At 41.0% G+C, this 26,391-nt stretch overlaps 1 protein-coding gene across 2 annotated transcripts in view; it reads right to left on the minus strand.

Moving 5' to 3' along the window:
* Window positions 1-26,391, minus strand: part of ulk1b (unc-51 like autophagy activating kinase 1) — a 36,159-nt gene that overhangs the window by 7,460 nt on the left and 2,308 nt on the right. For both annotated transcript variants that reach the window (XR_011696655.1, XM_071541164.1), the window contains exons 3-22: window positions 26,203-26,244; window positions 21,276-21,308; window positions 20,050-20,086; window positions 16,603-16,776; window positions 15,292-15,365; window positions 14,672-14,773; window positions 12,385-12,443; window positions 11,634-11,716; window positions 10,834-10,884; window positions 10,095-10,186; window positions 9,532-9,697; window positions 9,088-9,142; window positions 8,466-8,552; window positions 7,643-7,786; window positions 7,343-7,491; window positions 6,210-6,469; window positions 5,588-5,781; window positions 4,472-4,593; window positions 1,302-1,427; window positions 362-546 (exon numbers count right to left, since the gene is read on the minus strand). Coding sequence is in view for 1 of the 2 variants with exons in the window: in XM_071541164.1 (XP_071397265.1) it covers window positions 362-546; window positions 1,302-1,427; window positions 4,472-4,593; window positions 5,588-5,781; window positions 6,210-6,469; window positions 7,343-7,491; window positions 7,643-7,786; window positions 8,466-8,552; window positions 9,088-9,142; window positions 9,532-9,697; window positions 10,095-10,186; window positions 10,834-10,884; window positions 11,634-11,716; window positions 12,385-12,443; window positions 14,672-14,773; window positions 15,292-15,365; window positions 16,603-16,776; window positions 20,050-20,086; window positions 21,276-21,308; window positions 26,203-26,244 (2,235 nt within the window). In the remaining variant the exon portion in view is untranslated. The remainder of the gene's footprint in view (window positions 1-361; window positions 547-1,301; window positions 1,428-4,471; window positions 4,594-5,587; window positions 5,782-6,209; window positions 6,470-7,342; window positions 7,492-7,642; window positions 7,787-8,465; window positions 8,553-9,087; window positions 9,143-9,531; window positions 9,698-10,094; window positions 10,187-10,833; window positions 10,885-11,633; window positions 11,717-12,384; window positions 12,444-14,671; window positions 14,774-15,291; window positions 15,366-16,602; window positions 16,777-20,049; window positions 20,087-21,275; window positions 21,309-26,202; window positions 26,245-26,391) is intronic.

A 26,391-nucleotide genomic window follows, 5' to 3' on the forward strand; every position in this document is an offset into this window, starting at 1 on the left:
AAATGGAATTATGCAGTGACCAAAATAGTGTTAAACAAATCCAAACTATCTAATATTTTAGATTCTTTAAAGTATCCTCCTTTTTCCTTGATGGAAAGGCAAAGGTTTTGGAAATAAATTGATACACAAGATCAACTTCACCATTTATATTTGTCTAAGAAACAAATTTCAAGCATTTAAGCATAAGCCTTTAGATCAAAATGGCTTTAAGATAATGAAAAACACAGAACATTCAATCAGGCGTGTCCAAAATTTTGACTGGCAGTGTCCATACATAGCATACACAGTATCTCAATGGAAAGTCCTTTCTCATGCTCTTTCGATACTTTTCAGACCTGCGTATATGAGCCCTGCCTCTCACCTCCATCAGGGTCTCCTCAGGAAGCTCGGGAGCCTCGAAGGTTACAGGACCGCCCATGTTGGCGGTGATGGGGTCAGTGAAACTGTAGCGGGGACTGGAAGGAGCCTCGAAGCCATCCAGGTAGGTGCCTGTCTGGGGGTAGCGGCTCGTGAAGGAGCCTGCTGGGCTGACGGAACTGGAAGAGCCTGCAGGAGTCAGAGGAACAGAGAACACATAGAACATGGTCCATTCTGTTTTTTTTTTTTAATGATCGGATATCATCACTTTTCCATGTCTGTTCGATGACATATAGCAGAATTTGAATTAACAATATTTAAATCAGGAAGAGAAAGGGAATCAGATAAAAAGGAGGGACTGCCTTCACTCACTATCAGAGAAAAAAGGAGAATGTCAAAAGAGAGGCTTATGGTGCAATTTTATTCATAAAGTGAAAAAAAAGTGCAGTAACAAAAAATTACAGTGTATTGATTTCATTTCTCTACCTGGTTTATTGTTTTTGAAATCCCACAACCCAGCTACTGACCATTGGTATGGTGCAGACGTATCCCAATTTTTCTAATGATCAATATTTGCTTGCATCTATGTTCATCTAAGTTCTTTTTTGTTACAGGTAATCTGAATGTCCCGGGTCTTCTTTTGGCAAAATACAATTACCACTGGGGTCAAGCCTGATTTAAATCACTTGGCTAGTAGAAACACCTTGTTAACTTATTTCCATGACATTTACAAAACTTTCCCAATCCTGAAAAATACAGCTTTCCTGTGTTCTGTGTAGCTTGATGCTAGGGTTAGGGGTTTGATTCCTACTCGGGTCAACCATGCTAAAAATCCACCATGTTACTGAAGGGCACTTTAGATAAAAGTGTTCATCAAATGCCATATGTCATATGAATGTCATGCTATATTTATACGTAGCTCTGTAAAGGTTTGTGTGTGCTACCTGAGTATTTCCTATGTCGGGAGGTCTGAGGTGGGGTGCTGCTGCTGGGTGGGGAGCCCACAGTGAAAACCACCTGTGCTGGGCTGCTGGACCCAGGCACCAAGCCTCCACCACCACATGGGGGTACTAGAGGACAGAGAGAGAGAGAGAGCAGGAATTTAAGGGGGTGGTTGAGAGAGAGAGAGAGAGAGAGAGAGAGAGAGAGAGGGAGAGAGAGAGATTGAGAGCTATACAACAATCGTCTCCTTCAAACTAAATGAAAATCAAAACAAACCAAAAAAAAAAATTCAGGCCATTTACATTTAATACATAACAATCAATAACAATAGACCCATCTCCAAACTGCCATTCATATCTCATCACAGTAGAGACTGCTCTATTCAGGGTGACAATCTTCTCATTGCCTTTGACAGAGGGAACTGCTCTGTCTTAATACTGTTAGAGCTTAGCACTGTTCATCACAGTATTCTACTCAATCACTTAGAAAATTGGGTCAGACTCACTGATACTGCTCTCAATTTCTTTCAATCATATCTTATTGATACAAAAAAGATTTTGTGATGATTGGCTGTGCCTCCTCTGCCCCGGCACATCTCAGCTGTGGTGTTCCCCAAGGATCGATCTTAGAGCTCCTTGTTGTTTTCCATTCACATTCTCCCTCTGGGAGATAACTGCCGCAAACATAACATCAATTTTCATTGCTATGCAGATGACACGCACCTTTGTGTACCCATAAAGCCAGGTAACTCATTTAACATAAATATCCTTAAGGATTGTCTACCTGATATTGAAGGAATAGTTCACTCAAGGATGAAAATTGTCTCATTATCTACTCTAATCAACATAATCTATACAGAATTCATTTTTTATTATGTGTCATTGGCTTTTCTATGTAGAATCACACCATGATCATTTTCTCAATAAAATGCACACAATTTTGTGAAAATTAGAGACTTCATTGTAAAAAGAAATCAACATTTTGAAGTAGTTTGAGATTTTTTTGATACATTTACAAATTATGATAGTGATACCAAAACCTGGTATGATGATGAAATGTATTGTTTTTCAATGCAAGCCCTACCTGTAGATTTCAATTACTCCAACAGGGATATCACAATCTCACACAATGTACAGAAAAGTCTTCTCCATAATGGTTACTGTCTTGCCCTGGTTTCTGCTGTAGAGCAACTTAATCTTATCCAATTCTGATAGTTTCAGAATTAGATAAGATTTCAGTTTTCTAATTTACCCATTTCGATATGCAATCCGAAGATTATGTTTTTGCATTTCTACTCATTAACTGTTGAAGTCAGCATCATAAAAGATTCTTTATCAAAGTAGGGCTGGGCAATATATCGATATATCGATATCGTGATATGAGACTATATATCGTCTTAGATTTTGGATAACGTAATATCATGATATGGCATAAGTGTTGTCTTTTCCTGGTTTTAAAGGCTGCATTACAGTAAAGTGATGTAATTTTCTGAACTTACCAGACTGTTCTAGCTGTTCTATTATTTGCCTTTACCCACTTAATCATTATATCCATATTACTGATGATTATTTATCAAAAATCTCATTGTGTAAATATTTTGTGAAAGCACCAATAGTCATCCCTACAATATTGTCGCAATATCGATATCGAGGTATTTGGTCAAAAATATTGTGATATTTGATTTTGTCCATATCGCCCAGCCCTATATCAAAGCGTCTTTATCTTCCACATGTTGACTTAGTGGAAAATAATCCAATCTAGAAATAATGCCTCGCAGTTCTTTGAACAATTTTCTGCTTAAATTGACTTTATACTTCACTCACAACAAATCACTCAGAACTATGGACAAAAAGAAAGAACAAAGAGGAATCACCTGCGACTACTTTTGAACAAGCTTCTTGCCAAAGTCATGTAATAAAACACTATCACATACAGGTCCAGCAGACTCAAGTCGCATATATTTAGTGCAGCATACAATCTAACAGTTATTCCAGTTACTCCTTTCCTTTCTTCCCTTCCCCGCTTTAAGGGCCAGTGAACAAATCTCTCTTGCCTATCACTCTCTGCTCCTGCCTTGGTTTTGCGTTAGTGGTCTTGCACCCACCCACACATGCAGGCACACACGCAAAATCACAGACACATTCACAAAAGCTCTGGCTTCATTTCTTAAAATCTGTGATGTGTTAATTCTCGCTGTCTTTGCTCCATAGAGCACTCTATGACAAGCATTTTTTTTTTAAAGCTCTTGAACAAGGCAACAATAAACATTTACCCACAATGGTTCAGTCCCCCTCTGCACAAAGAAACGGATGGAGGGGAAGTCACCTGTAAAAACAATCTACTGAAGGGGCTGGTATGTCCAGTAAGCCATGTTTAATCAGTAACTACAACTGCCTTGAAATGCAGAGGTATGCTTTTTGAATCTGTGCCTTGTTGCCTTGAAATATTGAAGCAGAAGATGCAACAACAGTGTTACTTATGTTATTTACAGAGGCGGCGGGTTGGGGTGGGTTAGATACTCAGTCAGCAGTGGGAAAAAATGTGTCCATGCAACATAAGAACTGCTGTTAAAGCTACATGAAGCATGAAACAGCCATCTTATCAGCTTAATAGGGAAGGCAATAGGGAAGAGTGTCCCATCCCCTCTAATGTAGACTCCTTAGATTTGCCCTATTTGGCCAAATTAAATTCTGATGTCAGGTATGTACACATCTCAACCTGCAGAAGATGAATCAAAACATAAGAGTGAAATATAAACAGCTCTCCTAAACAGCAATGAATGAGCGCTCCAGTCCAGAGAAAGCTGGACTCGCCAACCTTATAGATATTTTGCCTTTCTTGCCCATTTGGTACCATTTGTTATAAAAAGATCACAGACAAACATAAACATAAGTGTGTTGTATGCAGTTTACTGATGTCACATCACATGATTTTGGGGTATTGAAGTTCAAATTTTTCAAACAGTCCTGCCATCTGCAGCTGTCAACATACAAAGTTGCCTATGCGGCTTTATTATTGAGTCAGTTTGGGAAATGGTTTGCCTGTCCAATATTGTAGTGGGTCTGTCTGATACTGGGGTGAGCTACACATATAAACGGACGTATGGAAATCCCTGACTAGACACATATCTTTGTTTGTTAATCTCAATAAGACAGAGCATTGACATGCATACCTGTTATGTCTATAGCTCTGTCGGAGGTCAGGTTCTCTGTGCTGCCTCGGTCGCCCACAGGTCCGCCTGCTCCAAACGCAGCCATCAGCAGCATGTCGGACAGACGACCCGCACTCTGAGACCTGAGCCACAGGAGGAGGCCAGAGGGAAAGAGAGATGCAGTGCAGATGACAAGGGAAGTCAGGAAGGAAAGACAGAGATATGAATTATCCAAAATATATCCAAATTTAAAATATTTTCACTAACTAACATATTTCCCTAATTCATTTACACAGTTTCTCTCTGCCAGCTACATTTAACAGTCCTTCTATCCTCTCCTTTATGTTCCTCATGCCTGTCTTGACCATCTGTCTTCTTGTCTGAAAAGAAAGGCAGAAAGGGGCTATCCCTTGTAACCACACTTCAACCCCTGCCATTGCACGCTACAATGGAATAATCATACTAATTCAAATGATAATAAATAATAGTACAAATTATTTATATAGCACTTTTCAAAACACAATCACAAAATGCTTTATAGACTAAAAGTATAATCCATAAAAACAATAAGATAAACAATTAAGATGCCAGAAATAAATTGAAAACAAGGATACAGAGGAATAATCAGGCAAATACAGCACAAATAAAACAGGTAAAACCTTATCGAAAACATACAAAGCATTTTCAAACACTGTATTTTGGTGGTCTGCTCCCTGCGTTGGTGCTCCAAAACTGAACTGACTTCTGAGCTGAAGCTGGGAACTGCATCAAACTGTTTTGACGCGCCACCTGACGTCTCTAGTTTGCCTGCAGCCATTGAGAACAATAGTTGCGTTTGTTGACAAAGAAGTGAAACACCAGGAATATATACCTATAAAGCATTTTGACAGGGAAGAACTCTCAAACTCCAAAAATAGTTTGTTTTAAACCCATGGTGGTAGCCATTGTACAAAGCCCACCTGTCCCACATATATCTTATATTAGTATGACATCTGTCTTGCATCTGCAGGCAAATAATTCCTCATGGAGGTGGAGCAACAGTGCAGCAGACATATAAAAATAGCAACAACAATAAAAAGAACTATTTTGTAAAACATATTAACAAACATCCAGCTATAATAAAGGCAAAGCTCCTACCGTCCAAAGCCCTTGGTATCCTCGTTCAGTCTGTGGATGCAGTGAGTGGGCTGGATGGCTTGTTGTCCCAGGTCTCTAGGCTCTGGTGGGGCAGTCCTGCTGCCAGGGGAACCTAGGACCAAACCCTGCTGTGTCAGGAAGGTCACGAGGTTAGGGGAGCTGGGGGGCTTGGGGAATTCAAATGGAGGAATGGTCTGATGGAGAAAGAAGAGAAGGAGAGGAGAGAGGTACCAGAGGTTCAGTTAAACTGCCTGGTAGTCTAAAGAACAGGTATACATATTAATATAGTGTAAATGTCTGTCCCAAGAAGAACATTAAATCCATGTAAAACAAACACACTGTCCTTGCTCTTCCTCACTACTGCCTCCCCGCCTTTCTCTTTTAAGCAAACAGACATGCTCACAAAGTCCTAAACTTACACACACACACACAGATAAGCTCTGACCTCATATCTTAAAATTTGAGATGCGTTTGCTCCAATTTTTACCCGCATTTAGAGCTTTTCTTGGTCCGTGAAGCAATCCATAAACATGTCTTGTCAAAAGTGTTAAAATTTGACTTGACTGTACACACAGGTGTATACACACACACACACACACACACAGCTAACTGTCTGACTCACCCTGGAAGGAGAGCCCAGGATGGTGGGAAGAGGGCTGCGCTGCATCAGCTCACTGAGCCTGGGGGAGGAGTGCAGAGGACGGACAGTCATCAGGCCCGTCTGGGGGGCCACCACCGGGTCCGAGTGCTGCTTCCTGATTTTCTGCCTGCTGCCACCGCTGGCACACTCCAACAGACAGGGGGCGCTGTGGAGCCGCGTGCCAAGTCCCGTTGTCTGTGGCTGCTGCTGCGAAGTCGGCCGGGGGTCAGTGTGCTGAAGAGCTGCAGAGGAAAACGGGACAATGGAAGGTTAGGATATTGCTGTTTTTAGAGGAAAACCTTGTCTCTCAAAAATGTCACAAATTTATAGCAAAGACAACAGGTGGCATAGCAGCAGGAAAAATAAAAAACACAAACAGAGAGACAGACGTATCTACAGCAGAAATATTGGGCTACGTTTAACAAATCTGTTTATGTGAAGTAAAAATAAAATGGATCCAAAAATATATCGTCATGTTTCGACAACGCCTTACACATTTAAACCATCCATCCATCACACGATGCAAAAAAAAAGTAATTCCACATCCCAGAAGTGGAAAGACAGCTACTCCCAAGAACAGATTTTTAATATCTTAAATTTTTCCTTGTAGAAACAGTGTTCCTCCACAAAAGCATTCTCAGAGTGAAGCACAGGCAAACAAGAAATCTACTCACGGAAAGCAGGGAGGGACAACCCCCCCATCCCCCCCACCCTCCGCCCCATTCACCCAGCTGGCATGCGTGCCCAGGCAGCTAAGCGATAGTGCCAGCCTGAGGCACAGAAGAGAGAACAGCAAATGGTGGTGAGACGGGGAGTGTGTGCGTGCGGGGGTTTGTGCATTCACATAACGAACAGCTTCCAAAACCAGCTGCCGGATGTCCAGATAACCAGAGAAACGGCGGGCAATGTTAAACACAGTCACCTTGTTTCCTTTGTTGTCTATACATGGTAGATGTCTCACCATTTGCTGCAGCATCATTACACTACACTTCATCTAACAACCAGCTAGGTCAGAATTGGTCATTCTGATCATAAGATGTATATGTAGGAAAAGCTGTAATCTACAGTATGTCTGTGAAACTGCTTTGTAAGGTGAAGCCCAGCCTCTGTGCTACCTTGAGGAGAGAGCTGGAAGGGTCTGGGTCCTCCCAGCGACAGCCTGCGGATGATGGGAGCCATTCCCTGGCTGTACGGTGGTGAAGGCCCAGTCCTGGCGAAGCCCAACGAGCTTCCGCTGCTGCAACGACGCACTGGCGTTGACAGCCTATGGATGAAGCCACAAGAAAAGTTAATCAGCTTGGGATTGTTTCCCCAAAAAAGAAATGAGTCATTGCAGTGGACATTAGACAATTTGAAAAGGAAATGTAAATGCTAGCATAAGATCGTGTGGGTACTGTGTGTGTGTGTGTACAGACCGTGGCGAGCCATCCTGTTTGGGAGAATGGAGGTTCTGCTCCATGCGCTGGTAGTTTTGGACCTGAGTGGGAACTGGGATAGGCACAGACTGGCCATAGTTACCATAGTTACCACCATAGTTACTTGCTGAGAACTCGCTGGGCCTGCCAACAAGAGTGAGAATAACAGAAATAGTGCTAAGAGAAAGAGAGAGAGACGGCTGTGTGTGTGTGTGTGTGTGTGTGTGTGTGTGTGTGTGTGTGTGTGTGTGTGTGTGTGTGGATACAGACAACACTGTAGTTCTCCCTTGTAAGCAGAAATGAGAGATGGGAAATTCTGTGTAACAGACAATACTGTCAAACTATCTGCACATTGTGATATTGTTACACTAACACTGTGTGTGAAGAATTACATGATAGGACTTAAGAGGATTAAAGACACTATACTGAATTTTATTTAACTTACTATGATTCTACAAATAATGGAACATGAACATTTTAGTTGAGATAACTATCAAAGCATAGTAGCACAATCAATATCAAAATACATTTCATGCATATTTGACTCAACATACAATTCTATTCAAATAACTGAACAACATAGTAAGTTGATTCATATGTATAGATAATTTGGGACCATAGATGTACAATTTTAACAATTTACAATTATCATTAATTTGAGCCAAATGTCAGTAAATAGCTGTGTTTGGGAACTTTATTTACTCTGCTGGCTACTCTGAAAGGTAACCAACCCCTCATTTGCATGTCCTATTCTGTTCTACCTACTGAGCTACACAGGGCCACATGTATCACCGGGTTAACACTTTCTGTTTTGTGCTGTTACCTGACAGGGCTTGGAGAGCCGCTGTAGGAAGGTGAGTGTGGTGGGGATTTGGCTTGGCTACACAGACCAGCAGAGGCCAGAAGAGAGCTGATGGAGGGGGGAGAGGACACAAGAAACAGTATTAGCTTCAGAGCTTTATTAAAGAGTAACTTAACACCAATCCCAAATCTGTATATTTTTTAAGATAGTGCCTTAAAGAGTAAGTAAACACCAAACCCAAATCTATGTAAAGCCTGACATCTAAGTAAAATGCATGCTACTGAAATTGCCATCTGCTGTTGGCTAATCTTTGATGCCAGGTGTCACCTTCTACAGAGTACAACAGGTGGTGACATCACCTGGCACCAAAGATCAGCCAATAGCAGTTTTAATTAGCATGCTTTTTACCTTTAGATGTCAGGCTTTACATAGATTTGGGTTTGGTGTTTAATTACTCTTTAAGGCACTATCTTAAAAAATCTAATATGATTCTTAATATCACTTCTGACAAAAATGTAGTTACTGAGAGTCAAGTATGCTCCTCTATCAACCAATTGGAACTTCAGATTCTGTTACATAACCATGCAACCATCTTACAGCACAGGTGAGGGCAATCTATGAATAACCAATCCTTGCTTCTTACCCGCTGTTCATCAGGCTGTCCTGCAGCACTTTGCTCTCACAGGTCAGCTCACCTGCTGCAAAACCAAGGTAATCAAAAGAATAGCAAAACCAAGGTAAGCAGAAAGAGAATTTCCCTGGGAACAATAAAGTATCACAATACATTAATAATAAATTTAAAGAATAGAGAATGAGAAGAATGACTGAGAAAACATGTCTAGTATATCCAGCTTCTGCACTGCTTTTGCCACCTAACTACATAGATGTCTGTCTACAGAAAGAAGTGGTCTACACGACGGCACTGACTTTTGCTCGACTAAGCTCATCAGACAGAGTATTTCAAGGCCTGAGGGCCTGTATGGTAAAAGGCCCGATCATCTTCATTCTGTAGCCTTGGATCAAGGCCCGCAGGACACAAGCACATTTGACATTTTCGTAGGGACCCCATTAGAAAGGAAGCTCTTACTGGTGAAGTGAGCGGGCACAATGACAAAGTCATCTGTGTCGCAGGAGGAGGAGTTCTTGCTGCTGCCGCCTCCTCCAGACGAGTCCTTGAGGAGGAAACCAGTGGCCTCCTGGGTAGGGGAGGCCAGAGCTTTGGCACGCAGATGCTGAACCTCAGCCAGAGACTGCTGCAGTGACAGGGAGGGAGGGAGGGAGGGAGGAAGGAAGGAAGGAAGGAAGGAAGGAAGGAAGGAAGGAAGGAAGGAAGGAAGGAAAGAAGGAAAGAAGGGAGAGAATGGGAAAAAAAGCAAAAAGTGAGCAAATAGTGAGGGAAGGGGAGAGAGGTGATGACTTGGCTGTCCACTGCCTGCTCTCATGTTCTGTTAAATGCAACTAGATCTTTGGGCAACATCAGGAAGCTGCTCCTATTCCAAGAGTAAAGACTGAAGCCTTTACACTTTACTTAGGGCCTGCTTCCACACATCACACATACACACACATACATACACACACATACACATACAGTATGCACACACATACAGGTATACACAGAGACAGAAATTCCAGAAGAGATAGAACACAAACCGGTGGTGAGGCGAGGTGAGAGGTGGAAGAGCTGCTACAAGAGCTGGCCGACGCAGAGCTTGGGAAGCATGTCATGGTCACAGTAGGAGTTGCTGTAATATAACACACAACCGTGCACACACACACACACACACACACACAAAATTATTGGCTGTCTTTACACTATTGCACTGCCAAGAATTTATCAAAACTGTATCCCTCCACACAGCCATCCATTATAATCTAAAGAGATTGAAGAATAAACCAATACACCAATGCCATCAACGAACCATGTGATTTGAATCTATTAATCTATTAATGAATGTAAGTAGTAAGTATAACACAGTAAATGACAGAATGAAGAAGTATATTCACAGTAGTGTTTTTCATTGAGCACATCAGTTTGCAGTTGGTTCTTAGAAAGATCTATTCATATGATGGCGTGTGTGTATCATTTGTACATAAAATAAAACTTTGAGAAGACATAACATGTTATTTTTCCTTTTGCAAGAGATTTGTAGAATTTAGTGTCTGCGTTTTTGTTTTGCATTTAGAGTTTGGTTTCTGAAAACATGTAAACAACTGTAAAAAACTTAAAAATTGCTATTTGTTGCGACCTTCGATGTGCTTACAAGACACTCTATAGCCATCCATCAAACTGAAAATGTGTACAATACGAGCATTCTCCTAAAATCAAGTATTGATTTTCATAATTATCTAAACAAAATCTATTAAGAAACTGATTGCATAGTCCACTCACTCTTTTTCATGGATGAGCTGGCCTCCAGGAAAGGATGACAAAAAAACTCATCTAAAAATAGAAGAAGAAAGGAAATTAGGGAGAGGTGATGAACTCAGCAACGTTTCAACACTCAGCATCTGTGTAGTAAATGAGATACACATATAGTGATCACTTTTGACACACACAACTTTTTCTTTCTTATTTTTTTACTCAACACTTGCCATACAGGATCACTGAGGTCACAGTATGGAGTGCAAAGGTCAAAGATACAGCACCCAAACAATAATACATATTCCTAATGATTTCTTGTGATGTTGACAATGTAAGCTGCACTCATTGTAATTTGCTCTGAATAAGAAAGTAAATGTGACTCAGGAGATTCCACAACAGGTCCAATTTCCACAAAATAAAACTTTTTGTATCCTACTGCCAGCAAAGATAATTTGTCTGGCTTTGTAAATGTGTTTTGAAAAGTGCTGCATAAATAATAACAACAAAATGAGTGAATAGTAATGAAGTGAACAGATTCCTCCTGAATCCACACAGTGATTGATTGCACGATTTATATCTGTAGACTGACATGCAGTCTACTGCTAACCATATATCTTCCAGAGTCTCTTTGCAGTCCCTTTGTATGCGAGGTCCTGTTATCCCTGTACCATGTGATTGAGAATGCAATATGATACTATTGAAGTTGTCAATACATGTCTGCATCAGCACCAAATAGGCTCCATCCTGTACATTTTATTGTACTTGGCAATAAAGAGTCTTTGAATCCAATTGTGATTTTACTCCAGCTGAGTCTGCTGTTCACTGACCAAAGTCCATGCGGTCCTTGTGGTTGCGCTGCAGCAGACCGAGCAGCAGGTGTCTCAGATGACACGAGGTCTCTCTGGGGATGCTGCAAACAAACAACACTAACATCAGTCTACACTGCTATACATACAGGAACACCTGATTATGGGTAAAATCCAACACAACACAGGAAACATGTTTATCTGCAATTTCGGTTTAATTTTCCAATTTTTACTTGAACTGAAGATTTGCATGGTCCTTTACCTAGAGATCATCAAGTCGAGTCAAAAGTCATGATCATTTTTCAAAATTGCATGGTCACATCTCTAAACATTAGTGAGGCTGGAGCTTGGAGGAGGCTTGTTGTGGGCATGTCATCTCCAAAAACGTTGCAAACTAACTGCTGTTCAACTGATTTAACAGTCCAGCTATGCACAAGTTGCATGACCGTGTTCAGTGACAACCCTGTAGGAGGGAGAGTTGCAAGCTTCATTTTTTAAGTGAGTGACCTAAATACCATTCAGCACTGTGGTGAAACAGAGTCGTGTTCCAAGATAATGGGCTCTTCACTGATGAGTATAATTCATAGATCTGTTTTTCATTCATGATTACATTCTGGAGATATTTCGGTGCATAGGTTCTCACAAACAACATCTATAAAGCAATTACAGAAAGAGATGATAAACACTATCTTTTTCAGTGTCATCACAGCATTAGTTTATCATCATGAACAAGGAAACATGCTGTCGTCTTGCTGTAATCGTAAATACTTACTTGGGGCTGAGATTCTTATTTTTTTCATAGAACAGCCGGAGGTCCTGGGGACTGCTGGCCTACAGGTGACATGAGGACATGTGTGTCAGAGAGAGGTTAAAAAAAGTATTAGTATGTCTGTGAGTATGTACACTTCATTTACACCCTTAGATCTAAAGGACCTTACAATACCATAATTGCATACATTTGCCTTGCTCCATCCACTGAGCTATGCAAAACCACAGTATGGCATGTGTGTCAGTGGAGCAAAGAGGAAAGCTACTCAGCTGGTTTCAGAAAATCCCGCTGGGCCAGTTTAGATTACACGATTCTTAAGAATTTATGTTTTTCATCTTTCATGGCATTAGTGAAGTCAGCCAGGACAAACAGCCCTGCTTTTGGACTTCTGCCATCTCTCACATGATCTGGAGAGAAGAGACAGCCTGTTTGGGTAGATCTAAGAGGCAGACTGAACTGCAGAAGTATGCAGCAAGGACAAGGATGAAAACATTACTTTAACAATTGGAATGTGTGTATTCAGAGGTCAACACTGTCTATTCATTTAGGGAGAAAAAAACAATACTTAAAGTTCATCGTTTGTATCTCTACAACAATGTGAAAAAGGCCCAAGGGTTGCTATGCTAACATTAGCTAGTCTAACTAGCTACTAACTACTCCAGCTCGACCGGTTTGTGGGGGTCAAGTCACAGACTAAGAGAGAGCAAGTTTTGTATGGTCTCATCTAGGGTTGAGTGATAATTCAATATTATCGTTTATCGTCTTTCAGTGGAATCATATTGTGATGATATGAAGATATTTTGATATCGTGACACACATTTCTGCTGTCTAAATTGATGATGACAAGCAAATTTACTTAAAAACTCTGATAAAATGAGGTATGGTAGGAATATTATTTGAAAATTTCAGTTTTGTTTGACATCACACGTAACATTATCATTCGGTTCAATGAGATGAACATTCATTTGATTATTTAACGTGATTTTGCATACGTGAACCATATTGTGATATATACTGATATTGAGAATAATCCTTATGATTATCATGATATTGATTTCAACCATATCGCCCAGCCCTAGTCTCATCTATGTGTGTTGTTGTTAGATTTAGGCTGGATAATCAAATATTCATTGGACTTTTTAAATAGGGTCGAAGACAGGATTTATAATAACAAATTCCCACTTTTGGTCAAGTCCAGAAAAATAAACGCTTCTTGGACCTGTTGAACAGCAGAAATAAAACAAACAAAAAACACTGTATGTCTAGAATGGCTCATGCCACCTGTGCCTCTGCGAACGGCAGGTATATCATTCCTGTTTGTGTACTATCAAACTGGTTTCGTTTCATGGATACTATAAAATTTCCAATTAAAAAGTCTCAATACGCAGCCAGTCTCCAATGTTTGTCATCTTTCAGAAAATTACCTAAATGCCGGTCTCCAAAAATGGTTGCAACACAGATACAACCACCACCATGACTTTTTAAAATCCTCCATGAATGTTGAAAATTTAGGTTTTCACAGAGATGGTTTTCACAGAGATGAATGGGATCATCCATCTGTAGCCAGCAGCTGTCTGACTGACAAGGATGAAACCACGCTGGCTGCTTCAAGCTCGCTCACAGCTGACAGACAAGCAGGCAACATGGCTCAAGGAAACAGCAGAAATAATAAGTGATGCAGAACAAATTAGAGATTAAGTGCACACAGGTATATTTGCGTAGATCCAAATACAATCAGACAGAGAATCAGGTCCTTTATGAAATAACCACGCTGGGTGCTTTCAGTTGTTCTTTGCTAATTAAGTTGAAGCAAATATAAGCCTGGGTTATTAGTGAAAGTTAAGGTAGTCTAATTATTTTGATTACCTATCCAGCACGTATGAAGGAAATTTCATTACTTGTTCTTTTCCCTGTGGGTCTGTGTTGCTGCTGAGAGATGCACACTAATAATGCTGAATTCACATGGCCCTCAGAAGTTACCAATTACCAATCAATGGCCATTCAACCGACTCGCTTGTACTCACATGACAAAGTTGGAAAAATCCTCACAATGTTCTCGCACTAACAGCAGTATTCTAGCAAATTTTGATGAAAACCGTGATAAATACTGTTTATCGGGGTATTTTTGGCCATGATAATCGTATGTGTGAATATTTGATATCGGCCCATCCCTAGTTGAGGGTGTATCTAACTATGACTGTGAAGCAGGCCATACTGAAAAAAGGCATGCGTGCTCAACAATGTTTCCCTGGAAAAATAAACGAATACCCCATGCATAAATGATGCTCACCTGAAAAGGCGCCTTCCCAGTCAGACACTGGAACACTATGGTTCCTATGCTCCACAAGTCGGCCTTGGCATCATAGTTCTGGGACATGATGACCTCGGGAGCCTAGTCAGGAAAAACAGAGGGAGACGATTTTCAGCATGACGCTCCTCCGGAACTGCTTGATTTGGCAATTTGTGACACGATTTAAGTTGTCAGTATTACACATGCTTATAGTTTTATGAATTGTGTTAAGCCGAAAACGTAAAAATTAACAGAAGTAGAGCACTGCTGTTTCACATGAAGAACAATTGGCCAGGGAATTGAACCATCATCAGTGAAGGGTTTATTGAGGCTGTTTGATCAAAACCTTGTGTATCTGAAATGTCACCTTTTCCAGAATTTGAAAAACAGCCTTATTTTTTAAACTGATGACTGTGCCTTGTTTATTTTGGTTTATTTTTGTGGGTTTGGAATGGTTTTATGGGTGGCAGCATCATGAAACTTACTCAGTCTATAATGGAAAAAAAAAGAAATCAAAGTTGCTTGGTTTTCACCGGCCAGCAGGAATATGCTAGAACATTTGAGCGTGCTGGCTCTAATTTTGTCCTTCACACTATAAAAAACCACCTAAATGTGCTCACCATGTACATGGGAGACCCACAGAGTGTTGCTGCCATCATGTTGTTCTGGAGGTACCTGGCAAAGCCGAAGTCCGCTGGGAAGAGGAAGAGGACGGCAGGAAAGGGAGGGGAGGAAGGGGTGAGTACAGAATAAAGAGTAAGAAAGAGGAAGAGAATGAGAAAGGATGAGTTAACATTTTGTGCGAGAAGGGAACACGGCTGTGCCCTCATACACAAAAGCTGCAGATCCTGAGGGCAAACACAAACTGATTATATGAGAGGAAAACAGAAAAATCAGCCAAGGAAGATTACAAATGCTTATGCGGGGGAGAGGACTCTTACTTGATTGTCTTCTGGGGTTCACACAAAGTCCATAGTGGTTTGAAAAAACAAGTCATTTTTATCTCCTATAGGTTCCCAGCTGAATTGATTATGTGTTCTCAAAACTAATAAAACCTATACATTATAAAACTGTAGCAATAATAGCCAAAAGGGTGTTCTCCGAGTACACCCTCTTGGGTATTATGGCTTTAATAAAACACTTACCAATGCACATGCACTGTCTGAAAAGTTTTCTCCAAAGTAGAGTGCATAATCAAACAAAAAAGCAACAACAATTGCTATCCATCTCAGTGGTTCCCAGAAGAGTTAGCAGAGCAGCCAATTCCATTTATTGGAAGTATCAGCAGTTAGAAAGTGTTTTTGACCCGTCAGATTGCTTGGCTGAATCTACCCGTTACAGCAACTTAAAACATCTATTCTATATGTTTTCTTATATCCTTGAGCACAAACACAACACGCCTATTGACCAACAAATCAACATCGTCAATTCCAAGTTATCCTAATGACTAATTGTGCGGCTGTGAGCATGCAGTTCTGTGTGCATTTGCATAGAGGATGCGGATGTTTTTATGTGCGTGTGTGTGTGTCGGTGTGTGTGTGTACAGCATGTGAATCAACGTGGGTGTGCCTGTGTGTACAGTATGTTTGTGTGTGTGTGTGTGTGTGTGTGTGTGTGTGTGTGTGTGTGTCGTCTGGGAGCTGAGCAGGTTTTGGCAGAGGCATGAGGATTATTGCGCTCTGCTGCGACTGTGACTGACACATGCCTCAGACTTCACTCCTACAGGGCAATCAATTCTCTCCGCAGGAGAAAATAATAGGCTTAAGGATTAGCGCTGTTTCCCAACAGCTGAACAACCCTCACTCCCTCTCTGTACTTAGTCATGACACTTCAAATTATGGTGAGTATTACTTTAGAAATTAATTTGACTTGACTCACTTGAGAAGAGAAAACTGCTGTCACGTATACACAGTGTACACACACACGCCTACCTATCTTGATGCAGGTGTTGTTGGAGTGGGACTTGCGTCCTGGAGGGTAGGAGAGCAGGATGTTCTGTGGTTTCAGGTCCCGGTGGATGATGCCTTTGGCCTGCAGGACCCTCATGGCCCCTGCAATCTGCTGCAGGAAAACCCGAATGGTGTCCTCGCTCAGCGTGCCTTTGGCTGCAGAGGAACAGTTGGTAAATAAATAAAACAACGCTACATCTAAGATAAGACAGATAGTATAAATAAGATAACAGGAAGAAAAATTTAACATAGTAAAACTGACAAATTAACATTGATATATGTACAGAGAATTTGTCATAAGCTGCCTTTAAGGCACAACCGAGCATGGGAAAATAACTGAGGTCGGACAGGGTGGTGGTACAGTTGACAGTTGGATATTGAATGAGCCTCTCCACTGGACTTTCAAATCTATGCAAATCAAGCTAGTTTTCATAACAAGTCTTTTATTTTTATGGCTGTATGTTTTGACTCGGATCATACTAGAAAAACAGGCCACCTCATTTTACCTCCAAATATATACACAAAGTGTGGCCTTTATTTCTCTGTTCTCTCACATTAACCCACTGCCCCCTCTTCCTCTCTCGTCTTTCCTTCCCACCAATAATCTCCTTCGCTCTAAGGTGGTGCCGTATGGTTCTATGTGAGAGTCCCTCCCTCGTCTTGAATGTCTGTGGAACCAGACACTGTGGCTCCACCTCCCTCCCAACAGTTTTCTAAAGCCAGGCACAGGATAAATTTGGGACAGGAAATAACTTTTTGTTCACTAACCACAGTAGCTGGTGCATCCAAAAACACACTTGCAACTTTCACTGTTTTTACCAACCAGGACGTCCAAATGGAGGATGCTTACCTGGCAGAAATATTTAGCAGCATGTGGCTAGTGGCTGATGTTTAATTTCTCACAAAGTGGAAAAGTCAGATTTGGGGGAAATTGCTTCAAAAGTAGGATTTTCCATCACAGTGCGAAACTTGTGATACTCTAGGCCAATGTAATAACACTTGAGTGTGTACTGACATGCATATACATGTGCGTCAGTATGCGTGCATGCTGCAGCATCTAAAATGTTGAGAAACACGGCACCTACTCTAAAATTTAGAGTAGAGCAACTCCCAATTCTATGAACCAGACAATCAACTGTTCTGCAGATTTTGTCAACACAATGTTGACTATGTTGGAAAATACACAGATATTTCCAACGATCTTGTGAAATCAAAGATCAACCTGAAGAATAAAGTGTCTGCAGAGTCCGACATTTCGTTAGAGAAAATGAAAAAACAGGAGGAGCCCTTCCAGCATCAGAGCAGCCTCAGACGGGCGTCTCTACCCCGGGTCTCTGACACACATATGGATGCATTCCTGACAAAATCTGTGGCAGTAAACTCTGCTTTGTTGTGGATGAAACCACTCACAACCAGGACTGCTCTGTTTTACCCTCACACAGACACTTTTTCATAGCAAAAATTTGCTAAAAAAAAAAAAAAAAAAAGAGAAAAAATCTATAATTACATAATAAAACCAAAATATCTGATCTGATTCCAGAAAATGGAATTTGAATTTTAAAAAAGGATTTTATAGGGCCCTAGCTACTGACACAGCATGTCTTGCACTGTCCCTTTGCACTGTGTGGGAGATCCTGCTGTCCTTGTACTATTGTCTCAGTATGAACAGTGAAACCCTGAGACTGATCAATACATCTGTGCCAAGGAGAAGAGTTAGCATGGCATAACTCTCGCTGTGCATTATGGGAGTTATCAGTAAGCTGGAACGTGTTTTTGAGCAGTCAGACTGCTTGGATTAAACTGCATGTTGCACTAAATTGATTCAACAAGCTACCAACTAGACCATCATTTCACCTGTGTTGAACGTTGCTTATTAAAGCAGAGAGGTCTGTGCTGTTCCCTCTCCACTGGTTATACCTCTATAATTACATAATAAAACCAAAATATCTGATCTGATTCCAGAAAATGGAATTTGAATTTTAAAAAAGGATTTTATAGGACCCTAGCTACTGACACAGCATGTCTTGCACTGTCCCTTTGCACTGTGTGTGAGAGCCTGCTGTCCTTGTACTATTGTCTCAGTATGAACAGTGAAACCCTGAGACTGATCAATACATCTGTGCCAATGCCACTCAGACATATTCTTATACATTTACTGCACTTGGCAATTACAGCAATTCTGATTCGCCAACATCGTCTTCGGTGCCAAATGTTCAGGATTTGAGGCGCTGTGAGTAACCCCCCTGTTAGAGAGGGATATTTATATTCATGATTTCATTACATTGCGTGTGAAAGTCTATTTGAAGTGCATATGCCTTGGGTCCTGCAAGGTTCCTATAGCTGTTACTGAAACACCAAACCTGTTTCTGTCATTAGGGCTCCAGATAAAAGGGCTGCTTCCTGCGGTCATACAGGAAGCCTAAACAAACAGACTGAGTGGGGGCCTGAGCAGCAGCCTGGGGGTGTATTCCTAACTGTAAAATTGTTTTTTCTTCTATCTGCACTCTCACCTCTTATCTTTGCAGATCTAACAGAGAAAAAAAAACAACCCCTTCTTCCCTGGATGATTTGTTTTACCTGTCACTTCCCTATCAAAGACATTAATCCAGGAACACGGGAATGCTTGTTAAATCCATTGTTTGGGGCTGTTTTGTGACTTTGACCCCTTTATTTGTTGCTTGTAATGCAGGTAATCTAGCAATTTAAGCTTATTCTACTGTTGCGCTCATTGTAAATCACTCTTACACAAATATACTGTAAACTGACAGGATCTGAACATCAAGGTGGAAACTACAGAGCTATACACTGTGCTGTACACAATGATTTATAACTGAGAGCCAGTGAACGAGTGCAAGTAGCAAGTTTATGGGGCAGAATGGCATGCAGACTGCAGTCAGCCTAAATTCACAACACAGCCTGCATGGCTGGAGCCCACACCCCTCATTAGTCACAGAGTTACATCATTCAATTCCCTTTCATCTCCCGTTCACTAATACACTCAGACTGGTTCAGTCTTCTCCGGTTAGTTCACTTCAGAAAAACCCATCGCGGAAAACAGTAGTAAGCTGTGAAGCCATCTTGAAGAGTGAAATGACTGTTTGGATCTCACTGCCTTGGATCTCATTGCCTAAATGGATTAACTTCAAATCCCGTCATCTGATTCTCATATGGAGTAAAATTTCAAATGTCTTGTCAGTGAGCCCCCTCGCTTGGAGCAATTTCCTAATCTTGGTTTTGAAAAATCATGTGTGGACTATTTTACCAGTGTCATCACAGAGAAAAGACTGCCGCCTGTTGCTTCGCTCTCTAGTCATCGACCTACAAGCATGACATTTCACTATTTCACCCTTAAGGGTCAATTCATCTGATACCCTTATTTTTCTGCTGAGAAGCTCCTGGGGCTTTTAATAGATGAAATGTTCCACTTACAGTGTAAATAGTCAGCAAGGTCCCCACCATTGCAGTACTAGGGTTAGAAAAAGAGGGAGAGACAGAGAGAGACAGAGAGAGAGGGAAAGAGAGAGGGATGAAAGGGAATAGCATTAGGAAACATAGCCAACATGGAGGGCTAACGTGCGGCAAAGCTGAATAATTGAAGCAAAACAGGGCCTTGAAGTGTCTGACATTACCCAGTCTCTGAAGTGTCTAGTAAATAAAACAGATCAGAGGAGTGAAGAGTGGTGCGGTTACAGAATGGCAATGTTGCTCTCATTTACAGCATTAATATGAATGAACACGGGTAAGTAATTTCCCTTTCTAAGACACAGAGCTTACCGTGTAACAATGAATATAATGATCAAACGGAAGAGTTCAAAAGGAAATGGATCCACATGAACCTTTTCAACCTATTCTCATTATATTTGTCCATTTTATACTTATTCTTTATACTTCTATTTTTTTTTAAATAACTAATATTTTATTGCTTATCTGAGTTGGCATTTACTATAGTTTCATGTTCTTTAAAGCACATTAAAGCACTCTCTTTTGAAAAGTACTAAACAACTTAAGCTTTTATTATTATTATTACTGTGACTAGTAGTATCATTATTATTATTACGACTACTACTACTACTATCATTATTTTTGCCGTTATTGTTATTATTATTATTATCCTAGCATTGCTACAGTGTTAGCCAAATAGAGGTTACACAACAGTCAGATTGACTTGGATTGATCAATTACTAGCTCCTGAGACTAAAATATACAGAACTAAACAGTATCCAACACGTGTGTATACTGTCTGAAAAACTTTCATCAACATCATGGACATACATTAGAGTAAAGAACAGGAGAAAGCCATAAAGCTCAATGGCTAGACACCAGGTTACAAGAAGAGTTAGCATGGCATAACTCTCGCTGTGCTTTATGGGAGTTATCAGTAAGCTGGAACGTGTTTTTGAGCAGTCAGACTGCTTGGATTAAACTGCATGTTGCACTAAATTGATTCAACAAGCTACCAACTAGACCATCATGTCACCTGTGTTGAACGTTGCTTATTAAAGCAGAGAGGTCTGTGCTGTTCCCTCTCCACTGGTTATACCTCCTGGCAGCCTGAGGACACAGCTAATTATAGTCCAGGCCCTGACGGAGCTGCCTGCAAAAGCTCAGACAATACAGCGCTGGCCAAACAAAGACAAACATCACACCAAGCTTACCTCCATTACCAGGTACACTGAGCTGGCAGTTTCCTAGAGGAGACGGGGTGGGTGTGGGGGTGGGGGGAAAAGCAAACACATGTCAGTGACAGACAAGGGGAGGAAGAGGTGACACGCACACTCACTGATCATGTTATTGCAAACAGAAGCTAAGATGATCACTCAGAATGGAAACGTGAAATAAAAAATTTGCCTAAATGATCCTGACTAATTGTAACTACTTGTCAAATATTCTGTTCACAAGCAGGCAGAGAGAGACACAGACAGACAGACAGACAGACAGACAAATGCTTCGCACTGGTACCGCCGAGTCTGATCAAACATTATACAAACTTTGCAGCAGTACAACTGGATCCATCCCCCCATGGATCATCGGGTTTTTGAGTGAACATGTGACCTAATCTATGCTCAGAGCAATCTGGTGTGCGTAACATGCATGCAAGCAATAAAAAAAGCATGTGTGTCGTCAATGAGAGCTAAATGAAAATAAGCTAATGCCCTATGTTAATACCGAGCCATCTGCAATTTGGGTATTTCAAAGTGCTTGGCTCAGCTGTCAATGGCATTACCAAAACAAAGAGGGGAGTTCATTGAGAGAGCAAGAGAGGGGGAGGGAGAGAGAGAGAGAGAAGTAGTTGACTATCTAAAACAAAAATTCATTATCTTCCAAAACAACACTAACAATCAATAGCCATTCATCCACTAACAACTTTGCTGATTTTTGACCTTGCACAGAATTCAGAATTCCAGCAACTCTACTCTCATCTACTTCCCCCCTCTACTTTATACTCCTCTCTCTCACAGACAACCTGTCTGCAGCACAAGTCTTGGAAAAACATTGTGCGGCCCACTTGGAAAGGCCCTCTTATCACATGGCAACAGATGACTGTGGTCTCGCTCTCTCTTTATCTCACGGTCTCTTTGAATTAACCAATCAGTGGCCAGAATGCTGTCAATAATACAGATGAGTCAGCGCTTTTGAAGTTGGTTGTTGAAGATGCACAGAAACCAACCAACCAGTGTCAGTCAGAGAGCCAGCCATCTGGTTTTGGTTGGCTGTCTTTTCTTTGTATTCATACAGCAGTGGTGCAGCACCACAGCAAGGAAACAGCCACCACTGCTCCAGAAAATGTAGAAAGAAGTTCAGTCCTACTGTTAAGATTTTTCATGATAAAGGTATCACAACTTGCACTAAAACCAAAACTGGGACCAAAACAAATGGGACAGGAGTGGAACCAAAACTAAAATTACCCCGAGGCACTACTGCCACATAAGATTACAGAGCGAACACTGGGTCACTTTTGCAGAGCCAAATATTTCCTGGCTCTCTAATGGTGGAATGTCCTTTCCACCCCAGTAAGGACTACACACACACACTCCACATCTTTCTGTGAGCTGAAAACTCATCTCTTCACAAAACACTTCATGTCACCATCTCCCCTAACTTCCTCCTCTGAACCTGATCTTGCTCTCATCTTGTTGAAAAGATTTTTAAAAAAATGTTGTCATACATCTATTGTTTTGGTGCTGTGACTTACACCCATCCTCTCCTTACTAGTGGTTGCTTGTAACATTGGCAATCAAAGAAATTAAGATTATCCCTCTGATAAACTCATTTTAAGAGCATCTGGATAAGAGCATCAGCTAAAACCTAAAGATAAAATGTAAAATGCATTTCTCTGGTGTCTCTTGATATTCGGTTCTGGTTTCAGTTTTCCTAGCCTGATAGCAGGCTGTTAGGATCCCCCATTTACAACATCAACACTGTCAACAAGCCTTCATCAACAAGCCTGTAATCTTAAAGCCCAGCTTGGCTGAGGCAAGATGCCCAGAGAGGTGTCCCTGCCAGTCAGTACGATGATAAGGGAGTGGAGTATTTTTGACTCCTGCAGGGACAGAAGAATGTTAACTGGTTGCAAATTCCCTCCCTCGAGAAACTACTAATGAGGTGCTCTTGAGCAAGGCACTTAACCCCTATTTGTATCCTGGTAGAGTTGCTCAGTGACTAAGAGTAGAGCACTGCGGCTGTGCTGGCATGTCTGATTGGCTAGCAGTGCTCAGCACATGCTCGTTGGAAGCATTGGTCATAGCTACTCCTGTTGCTGATGCTTATGTTTAAACATTTTTTAACTTTTAGTGCTCTGCCCTTTGAGCATTAAAACCATTAACCAATATTTGTATTTATATTTATCCGACAAATATGAGCCTAGCCGTATTCTTGTTTGCATGATGACTAACAAATCTTTCTGACAACAGAGACCTACAGCAGAGACCTATTAGTCCGCCAAGTCATTGAAAATGCCACCCTTCAACAGCAATTTCCTACTACAACTGAATATAGCCTAAAAAAAAAGAGTAGTGAAGCAGGAGGTAAGAAAGGAAAAAGAGAAAGGAGAGGATCGGCTGGAGGGCTGCTGATGGTGATTTAATGTTAGTGACCTACAACAGGAATCAATGTCTGTATCCTTTCAGGCACAAATCACCTCAACCCATGGGTAGACAGGACAACAACATCCCTCCTTGGTCATCATATAATGTACAGCTGAGGGGTCAAAGGGTAGAGGATGAAAGGTCAACTCAAGCCCATAAAACATCTGTCTCTCTGGGTCTGGCTATTAAACTTAGGGCATCTGCTGTGACCTGGTTATAACCGCCAGTCTTCTTGGTTTGTCTTCTCATCTATGATCATCTATGCAAAAAGCAAAAATGTGCTCCATGTTCTCAAAGGTGCAGCTTCTTATGAGGTAAAATTTAAATGCCTAGCATTATAGCATCGACACTCTAGGCAAAGTGGGACCAGAAGTGCATCACATATCCATGAGGGGCCAATCTTGATTTGTTCACTAGCTTAAGGAAAATTTTGCAAAACTTAGAACTAAAGACCTTTGCAAAAAAGACAACACAAAAGTAGCACAGAAGTAGCCTTGAAGACAACAAAGAACACAGATTATCATGCATAGGGGTTATTTGGTGGATTCTTTTACAACTTTCCATAGAGAAGCTTCTCAGCTCATTTAATCCAAATATAAGGTTAGTGTGGTAACAGTCCCTGAAACAGTCTTTATAGTTGTGCAATGGACATGACAGGACAAAAGAACAAAAAAAAAAAAAAAAAGACTGAATCATCCTCGCCTTTACATGTTCTGACACCCAAACAAACATCCCTTCTTAAAGAGTTACATTGGCTCCTACAAAGTAAGAACAACCTGAGCATCCAGTCATATAGTACTTTCACATGTCCACAGTCTTGTCAGCTGTTCCCAAGACAAATCTGTGATTTAGTTGTAGGGCAATCAGATATTCCCTGAAAAACTGAACCTCTTTGCTGGTCATGTGGCTCAGACAAATGCATGCAAGCCTTCCTTTTAACAGGTGGCAGGCAGCGTGTTAGTCCTACGTAGACCATAAAGACAATAGAAACACCTGGTGAATTAAGATGTGTATTTGTAGGGGGGCAGGGGTCCTGCTGTCTAAACTATCTGGCAGGTGTTGCCATAAGCGAGCTTGTGAGTCTGGTTACTAGGCTACAGGCAGGAACAGACTCTGCTGTTCCTGAGTGCGGATTCTTATTTACCACCTTTAGGCACAATACCTTTTGAGTGTGGCACTGAGCTAGGAACAGAATACTGGTAATTACATCTGCACATGCGCGCACACACACACACACTTTTTCACCCTTGTGGTAAGCCAAACACTTTGTAAGAATGAAGTGTGGCCTAAATTGAGATCTGGGCTAATAGAACAGCACTGGAAAAAAAAATGTATGAAGGTATTTTTGCAGCAAAACACCTGAGACCTTGCACGTTTGAATTTACACTCACAGAGAAGATTTGCACCACCATGTCCTGAATTTAAATTCACAGAAAGAGTTAGAAGAGTCAATATCTGACTGAATGCAACAGAAGCTACAAACTTGTAATATGATGTTTGCTTAAATGTATCTGTTTTTCTCAGGTTCTCAGTGTGTGTGATTTGCTACAAAAATACTTTCATATATTTGGCTACTGGTCATGATCTGTAATACAGTATGGTGCAGAAGAGGGACACTTCACTGCTCCATGGGCCTGACTTGAAGAATACTCTCATCTTTGAAGCAACAAATCGAGTTGCTGTATCAGATGAGCATCTAACATTAGCCAAAACCAGGTAGAAGTATTAGTGTGAATAGGTGCATCCACAACTAGCCTGATCTCACTCAATTGTTGAGCAAATAGGGTAAATTTGGTGTGAATTCTGGAAGCACAACAGAAACCTTTTATAGTGGAAAATGTACATAATGAGGCACCAACACATTCAGTGAGGCAAATTCTGGGTGAATCAAGGCAGCTGTGTCGAAACAACCTATTGTGTGTTTTAAGAAAAGGTGGTAATGACCTTATTCCTGTTCCTAGAGAGGTTGACCACAAATACTTGAGGTAAGAAAAAAACATTAAGACACTGCAATTCCCAGAACGTCTTACAAAACGAAGGAGGCCAATGCAAACAGGCCATGTGACTGCACATGGAATGTCAACACAGGAACGTGTGAAGACTGAGCTCCACAGGACACAAAGGCACAGGTACTCTCTTTTTACATACAAGGATTTACTATTCATAAAAAGACAGAGGAGAAGCGTGCCTGAACGAAAGCAAACAAACCAAAAAATCTGTTTAGAACAAGCAATTCAAGCAAAGCCTCATTCAGCAAGTGGGGGGGTAAAAAACACACTAAGGCTACATGGGACAGAAGTGGGTCATGTGGAACAGTCACATCCAACAGCCCATCTGCTCTACTCCGTGAACGAGGACTGATGGGAAAACTGGGACAACGAGGGGTGAGATGATGATGTATGTAAACAGAAGCTTTAAAACTCAAGCTATCAGCCTCAATGTCAGTCTCTGACACTGATCTATGCTGTTTGCAGGCATAAGCCTCAGAATTACATACCTGAAAGTCCAGTAATGCAACGATGTTCTCATGTTTCAGCTCCTGGAGAAATAACAAAAAAGATGATGATTATTTGAATGCCATATACCTTCAATATTTTACATGCTCAATTTGAAAACTTGAGAATAGCTCATTTCACTATTGTCATATTTCAAAGTAAGCTCAATGAGAGAATGTATAGAGGTTATG

This window comes from Centroberyx affinis, unplaced genomic scaffold (genome assembly GCF_046629955.1).
Source record: "Centroberyx affinis isolate AG114_WGS23_722 - 3 ecotype Tasmania unplaced genomic scaffold, CSIRO-AGI_Caff_v1 ptg003805l_1, whole genome shotgun sequence".
NCBI lineage: Eukaryota > Metazoa > Chordata > Actinopteri > Beryciformes > Berycidae > Centroberyx > Centroberyx affinis.